This window comes from Pelophylax lessonae (genome assembly GCF_965119305.1).
Source record: "Pelophylax lessonae genome assembly, chromosome: 7".
Taxonomy (NCBI): Eukaryota; Metazoa; Chordata; class Amphibia; order Anura; family Ranidae; genus Pelophylax; species Pelophylax lessonae.
The window spans coordinates 235,362,322-235,377,149 of record NC_138774.1 but is presented as its reverse complement, the minus strand read 5'-3'; the positions used below and the strand labels follow the sequence as shown (position 1 = coordinate 235,377,149).

Here is a 14,828-nt window from a genome sequence, read left to right as displayed (position 1 = left end):
TTGTAACTACCGCCTGCCAGGAAATATAAATTGTTTGAGAGTATTTAGGTAACTTTCAAACCCAAAATGCAGATGTTAATGCATATGCAAATTTTTTTTTAAAATGAGTGGAAAAACACAACATGGTTCGTAGAAAATAAATGCATGTCAACGCACATGCGTCAACACATGTTTAACGTGGCACTAAGTGATATCCTTAGTTTTCAAAAATAATTAATACACATCCTCTACGTAATGGTCCTGTAATCTATTTTTTATTAAATTGTTTCTTACAGCCTCATTGTACCATAACAGATAGGGAGCTCCTGAAGCTCTCCTTTTCTTCCTCACTTTCATTGGTTTGGAATTAGCAGTGCACGTTAGTTGTGGTCATGTGCACTTCTCTATGCACACCACACATCCCATGCTCCATAATCCATCTCGGAAGTTATAAAGAGAAGGATGGCTACACACGTAAATACAGTGGACCATGGAGAACGAACGTAGACACCTTCTAACAGAAAATCAGATCACAGCAGCAAAAACAATATTTGGATTTGAAGGTGGCTGGGAACAATAAAAATGACTTTCTTGAGTTAAGAATACATTATTAAATAGAATATACATATATTTTAAACTGAGTTTAGTGTCACTTTTAAGTGTAAGTAAATCCCGGCAATTCACTTTTCCCTTTTTCTCTGCTGTTTTATACCAGTGAAAGTTGTTGTTTACCCAGTATGTTTTTTATGTGTAAAAAATCCCTGTTAATCTTGCCAGAAAATGTGTACGTTTACAACTCTTTCGGCCCCTGCCTGTTTGTAAGGAGAGGTTATGGAGATAGGGAGAGGTCTGTATCCTTTGTGATCCTTCAAAAATATAGTAGACAGGGCTGACATCACATGCTTAGGAATTCATAGGCCAAAAGTACAGCATTGCCATGTTAAAAAGGAAGGTAGGAGCATACCATGTATTTCTGGCAAATCAATGAAATGTTTGGGTGTTTACAGCATGTTTACAAGGATAAAACATGCGTTGACATGTACGTATTGCAGAGGTGTACTAAATGTTTCTCTTTCGTTCATTGACGGACACCGCTCCTGATATTCTTAACCATTGGGTTATACTGCCCCCTACAGGAGTAGGACACTAGGCAGAAAAAAAGTCTGGCTATGCTCATGGGCAGTCCCAGGGGGTATACTCCATCTCTCTGCTGTAGGCACTCAGTTTTTCTTCTGTCAAGTCAGGAGTAAGGACCTAGTTCCATGCTGGGATCTTTGGTCCTGGCAAATTTTATTCTTTTTTTAGATAGAAATTTTTTTCTCCTGGATTTTTCCTGTGAGATCTACAATCAACTGCTGGACTGGGCGACGGGCTGTATAATTTAGATCCAGTGATCACCCCAGTCTGGCCAGCGAGTGCGCGCAGACCTCAGCTCCGCGCTAGGTCGGCCGTGTCATAGCCCCACTGGACGGGGGCTGGCATGCGAGTTAAACGGCCCGCGAGGTCGCATACAACCAGGTCTCGGCCCGAGTGCTGTCCCCCCTCTCTCCCTGGAGGGTTTAGGGGTGAACGTGGGCCCCTCCTTGGGACAGTCAGACCCCCGGTTCCCCTCCTTCCTGTCAGGCCCCCCCTTCCAGTGTCCCCAATCCTACCCCCGCCTCCCCCCCTCACATATGCTGGGGCTGTTTGGGTGGTCTGGCCCACCTCCTGGGGTGAGGGCAGGGCGCTAGCTGGCAATGGGGGCTGGGGGGTGTGCTGTGGGCGACCGGACAATCGACTGTGCAGACGTTTGTACCTGGTGGGGGCTCCTGCCAGGGCCTCTGTCCTGCCTGCATCTGTCCTTGTTGATTCCTCCATGTCTGCAGTCGTGCACGAAAAGCCATCCCAGGGGGTATACCCTCTCTCCCTGCTATAGGATGTCAGTTTTAATCCGCCTAGTCAGGAGTGAGGACCTAGTTCCTTTGCAGGGATCTCTGGTCCTGGAAAAAGTTTTTTTCTATATATTTTTTTTTCACCGGATTTTTTTCCTGTGAGATCAACAAGCAACTAAGCCCAATCTGGGCGTCGGGCTGGATATAAAGAGCCAGTGGTCACCCCAGCTGGCCAGCGAGCGAAGACCCCAGCTTCGCGCTAGGTCGGCCGCGACACAGTCCCACCGGACAGGGACTGGCCCTGCGAGTTAAACGTCTCGCCAGGTCGCATACGACCGGGTCTAGGCCAGAGTCGCAGCTTTCTTATTGGCTGACAGCCCCCCACTTCGCCGGAGAGGGATTCTGTCAGGAGATGGCGCCCACCTGTTCCAGGTGTGGTAAGTAAAATGTTCCCCCCTCTCCCCTGGCGGGTTTTGGGGTGGACGCGGGCCCCTCCTTAGGACGGTCAGACCCTCGCACCCCCAGGTTCCCCTCTGTCTTGTCACGCCCCCCCCCTTTCCTGTCCCCCCTCCCCCCCTCACTACTGGGTCTATGGGAGGCTTGAAGCTACTCCCTGGGGGCTGGGACCGGGTGTAAGGCCAACGGTGGGGGCGCCCCGACGATCGATCGCGTGGGGGGGGGATTCACCTGTCACTTCCAGGGCCCCCTTCTGTCGACCCCGTCCAGGAAGCTGGGGGGGTCCCCTTGAGGGCCCCCAGAAGCTCCACAGGCTGCGCAGGGCCCCTATTTTCTTGTAGCTATTTGCTGAGAAAGATCGGTGGCCATGTTGGTACACCCGGTGGCCAATTTGCGGTGAATTCCCATTGAAAATCACTGGTGGCCATGTTCTTGGAGCCCCTAGAGGCGTTTTTTTTGGTGGTGGAGCCCCTCCCTATACCCTGCTGCTGATCGAGATCGATGCAGACACGTGCTGTACAGATGTTCTGGGCCTTCCTGGTGCATCTCTGGTGTGGGTGGTGAGTCTGGGTCTCTCTCTCTCTCTCTCTGCTGGGGGTCTTCAGTGCATTCTGCCTGACCTATTTTGGGCGCTATATCGCTGTGGGACGTTCTTAAAAAAAAATACTTTATTCCCCACCTGACCCCCTCAAGGAGGCCGCAGGGCCCTCCGGATCCCAGCTATCCATAGATGCACTGTCGGGATCTTGGAATCCTTTTTGTCCCGGGTGGAGGTGGCCTGTAAGGGGCGAGGTGCCAAAAAACGCCCCCCACCTACCCCTGCCTCATCTGAGGTATCAGATTCTGAATATGATTCAGCCACCGCAGACGGGGGTCTCCCTGCCGGGTCTACTACCTGGCTCCCTGTCTCCTCTGATAGTGAGGATCCCTCCGCCACCGCGCAAGAAAAGGCTCTGGTGGACTCACTGGTTGTTTCCGTGCGTGGGATCCTAAAAATTGAGGACGCAACTGAGGCGCAGGTTACGTTTGGCACTCACAAGCCATCCAGAGTGGCAAAGGTTTTTCCCGCTTTCCGCGTATTTTGACAACACGGTCAAAAAAGAATGGGACCGCCCAAAGCGCCCCCCTGGGGTGCGTAAGCGGATTGCTAGATGCTACCCCTTTGAGGAGTCCTTTATTAAAAAGTGGACTGTGCCACCTCCAGATTGAATAAAGCTACCATGATTCCAGTGGAGGATTCCCCGTCCTTTAAGGATCCAGTGGATAGAAAGGTGGAGTCTGTGGCCTGCAATATGTACTCCCTGGCGCGGTCTGCACTAAGACCGGTGTTTACTAGTGCCCTTGTGTCACAAACCTTGACTGAATGGGCTAAGTTATTATGCAGTGACCTAATGGGGGTGCAACCCCCCCCCCTGCCTTTGCGGAGCTGACGGACCAGTTGGTGCAGGGGCTGCATTTTGTTTGCTATGCCTCGCTGGATGCGGCTCCAATATTGGCCCGACTGTCAGTTTCGGTGGTGGTCCTCCAGCATATACTTTGGCTAAAATGCTGGTCTGCGGATCAGACCTCAAAGAAGGCCTTGACTGATCTACCTTTTCAAGGTGATCGCCTGTTTGGGACTACCCTTGATGACATTATCAAAGGTCTTACAGGGGGTAAGAGTACCTTTCTCCCACAGGCTAACAAGGGTAAGGACTCTCGTCATAGATGGGGTCCCTCCTTTTCAGCACACAAAAAGTTTTTTCGTCCCTCGGGGACAAGTGATAAAGGATCAAAGTCCTTCAAGGCCTCCTCGGGTGGCTCCAAGCTACCCTGGTCTGGCAAACAGAAATCAGGTTTTTCCAGACCTGCGGATAAGACCCCTTCAGCATGAAGGTGCGCCCTCACCCGTATCTGGGGTGGGGGGACGTCTTTGCCGGTTCCCGGACCTGTGGTTGTCCCGTATACAAGACAAGTGGGTTCACGAGGTGATACGGTTTGGTTACAAGATCGAGTTTCGATCTGTCCCACCGGTAAGGTTTTTCCTTTCCATTGTACGACTGTCCCCGGATCGCTTACAGGCTCTCTTTGGGGCGGAACAGGACCTGTTACAACTAGGAGTACTAGTTCCGGTGCCGTCTTTGGAACGTTTTCAGGGCTTATACTCAAACCTATTTACGGTCCCCAGGAAGGAAGGCAAGGTGTGTCCATTTCTGGACCTCAAGGCACTGAATTGCTTCGTGCAAGTTCAGAAATTCAAGATGGAATCCATTCGCTTTGTGGTTGCTTCCCTACATCAGATGTATTTCCTGGCCTCCATAGACATCAAAGATGCCTACCTTCACATTCTGATATGTGCAGGACATCAACGGTTTCTCAGTTTTGCTGTGGGAGAGGATCACTATCAGTTTGTGGCCTTAACCTTTGGTCTCGCCTCTGCTCCTCGGGTCTTCACAAAGGTGTTGGCTCCGGTCCTGGCGTTGTTACGCCAGCGGGGGATATCGGTCTTGGGTTACCTGGACGATCTACTTCTCCGTGCACAGTCTCCCAACTGTGCTGGTGACAGACTTGGAGATCACCATGAGAACTCTGGAGGAGTTTGGGTGGATTTTGAACCTTCAGAAGTCGTCCCTGGTTCCTTCCATGAGACTGGACTATCTGGCCCTGACTTTGGATTCGTCCTCAGCCAGGGTGTTTCTTCCTCCGGAAAATTTTCAAAAGCTCCAGACTGCGATTCAGCTATTGTTATCCAGCAAATGGTCGTCCCTTCGGACTTGTATGAGAGTTCTGGGACTGATGGTGTCGTCCTTTGCGGCGGTCCCTCAATTCCACACGAGAATCCTCCAGAAGGAAATCCTTCTCAAATGGAACAAAGATCCGAATTTCCTGGACAACCAGATCCAGTTGAGCCAGGGGACCAGGGGGTCCCTGATATGGTGGCTTCGGTCCTCGACGCTCAATCTAGGAAAATCCTTCCTCCCCCTATATTGGACAGTGATCCCCACGGATGCCAGTCTGTCCGGGTGGGGAGGTGTTCTACGCAAGCTTTCTGCTCAAGGGGTCTGGTCTCTGGAGGAATCCAGGTTACTGATCAATGTTCTGAAGCTGAGAGTAATCAGGTATTGCCCAGTCCACTGGACGGAGTACCTTCAAGGCTTTCCACTGCGCATTCAATCGGACAATGCCACGGCTGTGGCTTATGTCAATCACCAAGGGAGCACCAAGAGTGTCCTTGCGGCCTTAGAGGTGGCGAGCATCCTTCGATGGGTGGAACTCTCTGTTCCAGCTCTTTCCGCCATTCACATTCCAGGAGTGAAAAATAGGCAGGCGGATTACATCAGTCGGCAGGCCTTGGATCCAGGGGAATGGTCTCTCCACAGGGAGGTGTTCCAGCAGTTATGCCTTTGTTGGGGCACTCCAGAAGTAGATCTATTGGCATCTCGGATAAACGTGAAAGTGCAAAGGCTTGTTGCCCGATCTCGGGACCCCCCGGCAGATGCCACAGATGCGCTGGTGGCTTTGTGGGGTCAGTATCAGCTGATTTATGCTTTTCCCCCTCTCACGTTGCTGCCAAGACTTCTTCGTAGGATTGAGGCGGAAGGGATTACGGTCATCCTTGTGGCTACGGACTGGCCTCACCGAGCTTGGTACGCTGACCTGGTCAGGCTAGTCGCAGACGTTCCTTGGAGACTTGCTCTCAGGGAGGATCTACTGTCTCAAGGGCTGATCTTCTGTCCTACTTTACAGTCGCTGGCTTTGACGGCTTGGCTGTTGAAAGCCAGGTGCTGAAGGATAGGGGATTGTCTGCTTCAGTGATTCCCACTCGGCTTAAAGCGAGAAAAGCGACTTCTAGAAAGATCTATCATCGTACGTAGAAGTCGTATATTGCGTGGTGGGTGTGAAAATTGGCGCCGCCATTGCGACCTCCGTTGCCACCTTGGGACATTAATTTGGTGCTGTCGGTTCTCCAGAAGCCTCCCTTTGAAAATATTCGGGACTTTCCCCTGCTTACCTTATCCCAAAAGGTGGCCTTCTTAGTGGCTATTACTTCTGCGTGCAGGGTGTTGGAACTGGCAGCGTTTCCTGTCGTTCTCCCTATCTGGTAGTTCACAGGTATAAAGTGGTGCTTCGTCCAGATCTGTCCTTCCTTCCGAAGGTGGTTACCAGTTTCCACTTAAATGAGGACATTGTGTTGCCCTCCTTGTCTTCTAAGAATCAACATCCCGAGGAATTTGCACTACATACTTTGGATGTGGTTCGGGCAATCAAGGTGTGCTTGGCGACTACTAAATCTTTTCGGAAGTCGGATTCGCTCTTTGTTCTCACGGATGGACCAAGGAAAGGGCTACCTAAGTCTGCTGCCACTATTTCCATCAGATCAGGCTGACAGTTGTGCAGGCTTATTCAATTAAGGGTCAGGTTCCACCTTTCCCTCTTAAGGCGCATTCTACTCGAACGCTTAGTGCTTCCTGGGCCTTTCGCTAGCAGGCATCTGTGGTTCAGCTTTGCAAGGCGGCTACCTGGTCGTCTGTTCATACCTTTTATAAGGTATAAAAAAGTTTTATAAGGTGGATGTGCTGTTTAAGGGTGTTTTTATTCTCCCTTGTGGAGGTTTAATGTTTTTTTTCAGGTGGGTATTATCTTGTTGTTTCTGATGAGTCCTATGTTGCCTGGTTGGATATGTTTCAGCCTTGGGGAATTATTTTCTGCTGTTCCCAACCCTCATCTTTAAGTCCCTACTGTTATGAAGAACAGAGACTGCGTCCGTCAATGAACGATAGAGTAAATTGGATTTTTGTCTTACCGTAAAATCCTTTTCTCTGAAGTTCATTGACGGACGCAGTACCCGTCCCTCTATTTTGAGTTGGGTTGGTATTGTTTTCGCTGACACTGCTTTGATACAAAACTGACATCCTAAAGCAGGGAGAGAGGGTATACCCCTTGGGACTGTCCATAGGCGTAGCCATAACTCTTTTTCTGCCTAGTGTCCTACTCCTGTATGGGGCAGTATAACCCTACTGTTATGAAGAACAGAGACCGTGTCCATCAATGAACTTCAGAGAAAAGGATTTTACGATGACAAAAATCCAATTTTCATGTCACGCAGTGTTTTTTTTTTGGAAAAAAAATACTGTTTAATGAATTGAAAAAAAAAACACAATATATATACCCTACTTTTAATTTTTTTTATTGTTAAATGTGAAAGATGATTTTATGCCGCACAAATAGATACCTAACGGGGAATGGCAACAAAGTACAGTACTTAAAAATCTCCATAGGCGACGCTTTACAAAGGAGGTCTAGCGCTAGATGCTCTCATTCTAACGTTCATAGCGATACTTCACATGTGTGGTGCGAATTCCGTTTACATATGCGGGCGCAACTTACATATGCATTTGTTTCTGCGCACAGGAATGGGGGTGCTTTTGAATTTTTTTTTTTTTCCCCCTTATTTGCTTTTTTATGTTTACACTGTCCCTTTAATTTTTATTTTTTTTTTTTTTTTCATTTTAATTCCATTATAAGGAATGTAAACATCTCTTGTAATATAACAAAGGATGGCAGGTCCTCTTTATGGAGAGATCAAAAAGACCCTAAAAAAATTTTTTTTGATCTCTTGCTAAAAAAAAAAAAAAAAAAAACTATTTACTTCCAGCCTGGACCAGCAGTGATGTCATGGTGTCGCTCTTGTCCTTCACAGCTATAGAGGCGATCAAAGACAATTTTGCCTATGGGAGCAGCCAGCCGCACCATTGGATCGTTTCACTGCCAGCTGTAAACCACTTCAAAACTGCAACGTATTTATAGGTATTGTGGTCTTGAAGTGGTTAATGCAAGCATTTTGGGGTAAAGAAGTCCATAGACTTTTCAGCAGTAGCTTATAGTTCCTATGTAAATCCCACAAAAGGGAATGCTGTGTGTTTTAGGAAAAACTAGTTATACCCTGAATGCTGTATTTTTTTTCTTTTGTTTTAAATAGATGACTATGAAACGTATGAAGAAGAAACGTACACCAAAACCTACCAGCATCCACAAGCTCACCAGAGGGTGGTAAGTGTCTACTTTACTTTTTCAAACAGAATATTGAAGCATAAAAAGCCTTCTAAATGCAGCAGATGTCTTTTACATCTATCCCAGAAGAGAAGCTGTAGATGACTATTACTTTTGCCTTAACCGCTTCAATACCGGGAATTTTTACCCCCTTCCTGACTGGGCCAATTTTCAGCTTTCAGCGCTGTCACACTTTGAATGACAATTGTGTGGTCGTACAACGCTGTACCCAAATGACATTTTTTTCACACAAATAAAGCTGTCTTTTGGTGGTATTTAATCACTGCTGGGTTTTTATTTTTTGCTAAAAGAATTAAAAAAAAAAGACTGAAAAAGAAGATTATGAGGTGGCACTAATGGGCAATAATAGACTGCACTGGTGAGGCAGCACTGAAGGGCACTGATGAGGAGGCACTAATAGGCCACACTGGTGAGCACTGATAGGTGGCACTTTTGGGCAATGATAAGCGGCACTGAAAGGCATCACTGATTGGTGTCACTGATGGGCACTTCTGGGGCTGCACTGATAATTAGGGCACTGATGATCACTGCCCTGATTACCTGTACAGGTCTCCCCTGCGAGGAGATACCGCTGATCGGCTCTCCTCACACTCTGTCATGGTTAGTTGAGAGCCGATAAATGACACTTCCATGTTTGCATGTGACCAGTTATGATTGGACACAGCCGATCACATGGACAAAGAGCCACATCATCGGCTCTTTACCAAGATCGGGATCGCGCCTTGTCCTAGGGACACAGCTTAATGGGCGTGTAACAGCGGTGAAACTGGGGCAAAGTCATATCATGTCATCCCAGAATGATAGAGGATCCCGCCCGCCGACATTTTACTATACAGCAGGCGGGAGGTGGTAAAAAGGGAAGTGCAAGATAGGAAAAAATGATTGTATAAACTCACCTATGTTTGAGGCAGTATCGATCTGCTGCTGTCCTCTGCCTCCTCTGCACCAAGAACTGAGCAATCAAATACCACTGATTGCTCAGTTCTTGGCTCCACTCTGAGCACAGAGCGGTGACTGTTAGTCATCAGTTCAGTGCTCTGCCCCTTTAATGCTCACTAGAGTGCTGAACAGTGGAGGGGGTGAGAGCGGCTGGCTCAGTCTCTCAGCAGTGCGCCTAGAGATTGAGCCAGCTGTCGGTCAGGCATCCTGGCAGATCCGAACATTATTGTCGGGATCCCTGTAGAGCCTGGACCAGCTCTGTGACGTCAGCCGACAAAACCTGGTTGAATCTGGGTCACGGGAGTGCAGAACTAAGTGCACTCCTGTGACACACAGGAGAAGTATGGCCAAAAGAGCTTTGGCCATACTTCTCCTTTAAAGTGACCATAGACGGTTAAAGTTGAAATTTAGGCAGAAATAAGACACAAATTAATTCAGCTCTGTAATCATTACTACAGCATTAACCACTTCAATACCGGGGCACTTGCCCAGGCCAATTTTCAGCTTTTAGAGCTGTTGCATTTTGAATGAAAATTGCGCGGTCATGCAACACTGTCCCTAAACCATATTTATGTCATTTTTTTCCCACAAATAGAGCTTTCTTTTGGTGGTATTTGATCACCGCAAGGTTTTTTTTTTTATTCTAAACAAATAAAAAACGAAAAGTTTGAAAAAAATAAAGTTTTTTTTGTTTATGTTATAAAATTTTGTAAATAATTTGTTTTCCTGCACTGATGAGACCGCACTGACAGGCACTGATGAGGAGGCACTGATATGCTTCACTGATGGGCACTAATAGGCGGCAGTGATATATAGCATTGATGGGCGGCACTGATAGGGGGCACTGATAGATGGCAATGATGGGCACTGATGGGCAGCACTGATAGATGACAATAATGGGCAGTAATGATGAGGAGGGCACTGACAGGCTCCCTGAGCACTGATTGGAATCCCTGGTGGCCATGGGTGGGCAATCCCTGGTGGCCATGGGTGGGCAATCCCTGGTGGCTCTAGTGGCATCCGCCAAGGGTCTGCACTGGTAATCAATGCTCTGATTACCAGCACAGACCCCCCCCCCCCCTGTTAGGAGAGCTGCAGATCGGTTGTCCTCTACTGTCAGGCACGAACTGAAGAAAGACGATCAACGGCACTTCCTATTTACTATGTGACCAGCTGTGATTGGACACAGCTGATCACATTGTAAAGAGCTTACGTCATAGAGTGACACACCACACCACCGATCGCCGCTCTACGCGCAGTGGCCTATCCTGCTGGACGTTATATGACGCCCAGTCAGGATAGGACAACCACTTTGCTATATTTTACTATATGACAGGCGGGAATTGGTTAAAGAAGATGTATAGGGTTACTTAAAAAAAAAGAAACATACATACTCACTGGTATGCTGCAGCATAACTGATATTTAAGCTGTCCCCCACCAGAACTAATACTAAGAACTGAGCAAAAACATGACTACTAATTGCTCATGTTTTGGTGAGCGGAGAGCAGTGACTATCAAAATACACTAGTCATTTTCACGTCAAGGGGGCTTCCAGATTCCAATAAGTGATCCCCACAACCACTGGGCCAGGATTGTGGGGAGGAGGCCCTTGTCTTTATCAAAACGGGGACAAGGTACTTTGCTAGGCCCAAAATCGCTCTCACCCCCTTTCCTAGCCTACTAGGCTCCATGCTCGGAAAAGGGTCCGGGATGGAATTTGGGGGGGAACCTCAAGTTACATTAAAAAAAAAAAATTAGCATGAGGTCCCCCAAAAAATCCATACCAGATCTAAAGGGCCCCTCTCTTCTGTACAGCCTCCTAAAGCAAGCATTTTACACATTATGACTGATCATTTTCAGTGTAATCTGAGACCTGAGTGAAGGAAAACACGCACAACTGAGGCTGTCAATCACATGCTGTGTGCTGGGGCTCCCCTCCCCTATTCCTTATCCCCCTGCATCCCATGGGAGTTCGGCATCACCTGTCAGAAGTATCTCATGCAGATGGAGGAATTAAAAGTAGTGACAGAAATCGCACAAAGTATTTTGAATAGAGAAAAGTACACATTATAGAAGGATGTGCTTTGCTTATTTCTCTTTCATTCATTGATGGACACAGCTCCTGAACCTTCTTAACCATTGGATTATACTGCCCTCTACAGGACTAGGACACTAGGCAGGAAAAAGCTGGACTACGCCTATCTGCAGTCCCAGGGGGTATACACCCACACTCAGCTATAGGCACTACGTTTTTTTCTGCCTAGTCAGGCATAAGGACCTAGTTCCTTTCTGGGATCTCTCTGGTCCTGGCAATTTTTTTTTCCTTTTAAATTGATTTTTTCCTATCTTGGTTAATTTGTTCCTGTGAGTGATTGTCCCAGTTCCGGCTTCAGAATTTTTCCAGGGGTTTTACTCAAGCCTGTTTACAGGTCCCTGGAAGAAGGGGAAGGTAAGTCCAATTCTGGACCTCAAGGCGCTAAACTGCTTTGTGCGAGGAACAGAAGTTCCGAGTGGAGTCCATTCACACGGTAGTGGCGTCCCTACATCTGGGGGATTTTCTCGCTTCTATCGACATCAAGGACGCCTACCTTCACATTCCAATGTGTGACGGTCACCAGTGATTCCTCCGCTGTGCTGTGAGCGAGGAGCATTATCAGTTTGTGGCATTTACCTTTGGTCTCGCCTCCGTTCCTCTGGTCTTCACAAGTGTTGGCCCCGGTGCTAGAATTGTTGCATCAGCGGGGAATCGCGATACTGGGGTACCTGGACGATCTTCTTCTGCAAGCAGAGTCTCCGACTGCTCTAATGGACACCTTGGAGATTGTTCTGCGATCTCTGAGGGAGTTCGGTTGGATTCTGAACCTTCAGAAGTCTGCTCTCGTTCCATCCACAAAACTTCAGCCAGAGTGTTGCTTCCTCTGAAAAAACTCCAGAAATTGCAGGAGGCAATTCAGCTTCTGTTGTCCAGCAGATGGCCATCCCTCCGGTCTTGCATGCGGGTGCTGGACCTGATGGTGTCTACCTTCAAGGCAGTTCCATTTGCACAGTTCCACACAAGATCTCTGCAAAAAGAGATTTTGGTGACATTGGAGAAGAATCCACTCTCTAGAGGTTGCTCCTTCTCCCCCTGTACTGGGCGGTTGTCACCACGGATGCCAGCCTGTCCGGGCGGGGAGGCGTCCTTCGTACAGCTTGTGCTCAGGGGGTCTGGACTCGGGAAGAGTCCAGACTGCTAATCAATGTACTGGAACTTCCGAGCGATCAGACTTTGTCTGGATCATTGGACAATTCGTCTTCGGGGTACGAATTCAGTCAGACAATGCCACGGCCGTGGCCTATGTCAATCACCATAGGGGCACAAGAAATGTCCTGGTGGATCGGAAAGTAGCCTGCATTCTAAGGTGGGCAGAACGATCGTTCCAGCCCTCTCTGCTGTACACGTTCCATGGAAGGTACAGAGGTTTGTGGCATGGTCTCGGGATCGTCTGGCCGACGCCACAGATGCATTAGTGGCTCCTTGGCGTCAGTATCGTCTGATTTATTCTTTTCCCCCTCTCAAACTTCTGCCAAGACTCCTGTGAAGGATCTAGGCAGCAAGGGATTCTGGTATGGCTGGTCACCGATGCTCCTTGAAGCCTTCCTCTCAGGGAAGATCTGCTGTACCAAGGGCCAATCTTCCATCCTGCTTTACAGTCCCTGGTTTTAATGGCTTGACTGTTGAAAGCCAGGTGCTGAAGGATAGAGGTTAGTCTGAATCGGTGATCCGTACACTGTTAAAGGTTAAAAACCTACCTCTAGGAAGATCTACCATCCTACTTGAAAGACATATGTTGCATGGTGTGAGTCATTTGGGGTTCTCCCTCGCTCCTTTTCGGTGGCTCGGATCTTGGCTTTCCTCCAACTGGGGGGTTGAGCAGCACTTGGCCTTGAGCACCATCAAGGGCCAGGTTCGGCCTTGGCGTTTTTCTTTCAAGGTCCATTGACCCCACATTCCTTGGTGCGTACCTTTATCCAGAGAGCTCGACACTTGGTTCCTCCAGTGCGGTCTCCATTATCGCCGTGGGTCCTCAAATTGGTGTTGTCAGTTATCCAGGAATCTCCCTTCAAAAATATCGGGAGGTTCTCCTGCTTACATTGTCCCAGAAGGTGGCCTTTTTGGTGGTTATTACTTTTGCGGTCAGGTTTTCGGAACTGGCGGCATTGTCTTGTTGTTCACCTTACCTGTTGGTTTACAGAGCTAAGGTGGTACTTCGTGTCTGTCCATTGTACTTTGTGTCTGTCCAAAGGTCATCTCTGATTTCCATTTGAATGAAGACATTGTGTTGCCTTCCCTATGTCCCAGACCTAAACATCCTAAGGAAATTGCGCTGCATTCCCTGGATGTGGTTCGGGCAATCAGGGTGTACCTGGCAGCTCTGGAGTCTTTTAGAAAGTCAGACTCACTATTTGTACTCACGGATATACCTCGGAAAGGGTTGTCTGCTTCCTCTGCATCAAACAGATGGTGGTTCGGGCCTATTCCATCAAGGGTCAGGTTCTTCCTTTCCCTGTCAAGGTGCACTCTACTAGGGCGCTTAGTGCCTCCTGGGCCTTCTGTCATCAAGCGTCAGTGACGCAGTTTTGCAAGGCAGCCATCTGGACGTCTGTGCACACTTTTACAAGGTTTTATAAAGTGGATGTGTTGGCATCTGTGGATGCTTCTTTTGGCCGCAAGGTTTTGCAGGCTGCTGTTTAGAGGACCTGGTCCTCTTTGAGGGTGTATATTTTTTTTAAGGTGAGCTCCAGTTGTTATGGTTGAGCTCCATGTTACCTAGTTGGCTATGGTTAACCTTGGGAATTGTTTCTGCTGTTTTCCCACCCCTCTTGTTTAACACTACTTTGGGACGTCCCAATGGTTAAGGAGAATCAGAATCTGTGACCGTCAATGAACGAAAGAGAAAATGGGATTTTGGACTTACAGAAAAATCCATTTCTCTGATGTTCATTGACGGACATAGCCCCCACCCCTCAATGGAGTTGGCTTTCTTCTTCTGACGCTGCTTGTGACAAAACTGAGTGTGGGTGTATAACTCCTGGGACTGCCCATAGGCGTAATCAAGCTTTTTTCTGCCTAGTGTCCTACTCCTGTAGGGGGCAGTATAACCCAATGGTTAAGAAGTATCAGGAGCTGTGTCCATCAATTACCAACAGATAAATGGATTTTACGGTAAGTCAAAAATCTAATTTTTTCACTTCAGTGGTTTAAAACCACTTTAGTACTAGTTTTCAACATGGCCAAAGACTTCCAAACCAGTAGCTGTTTGTGCAAAAAGGATTATGTATTTTTGTTAACTGCTAGGACATCTAATGGTTCTAGAACCAATATGTTTAGCTTAATAAATATATTTTGAAAAGAGGTTTTATATACAGAGGATGCCAATGTCACTGGCGTCAAAAAGGTTTATGGTTTTTTTCTCCTAGACTCTCTAACTAAAATGTCATATGCCCTGTAAGATCAAGGAGAGAATGAAAAGAGCCTCTTCTTTGATTCA

The 14,828-nt window shown here is 47.8% G+C and overlaps 1 protein-coding gene across 1 annotated transcript in view; it reads left to right on the top strand.

Moving 5' to 3' along the window:
- Positions 1-14,828, top strand: part of EMD (emerin) — a gene marked incomplete at its 5' end in the record, with an annotated part of 87,990 nt that overhangs the window by 61,686 nt on the left and 11,476 nt on the right. Inside the window, one exon of the mRNA XM_082264231.1 lies at positions 8,266-8,336. Coding sequence (XP_082120357.1) covers positions 8,266-8,336 — 71 coding nt within the window. The remainder of the gene's footprint in view (positions 1-8,265; positions 8,337-14,828) is intronic.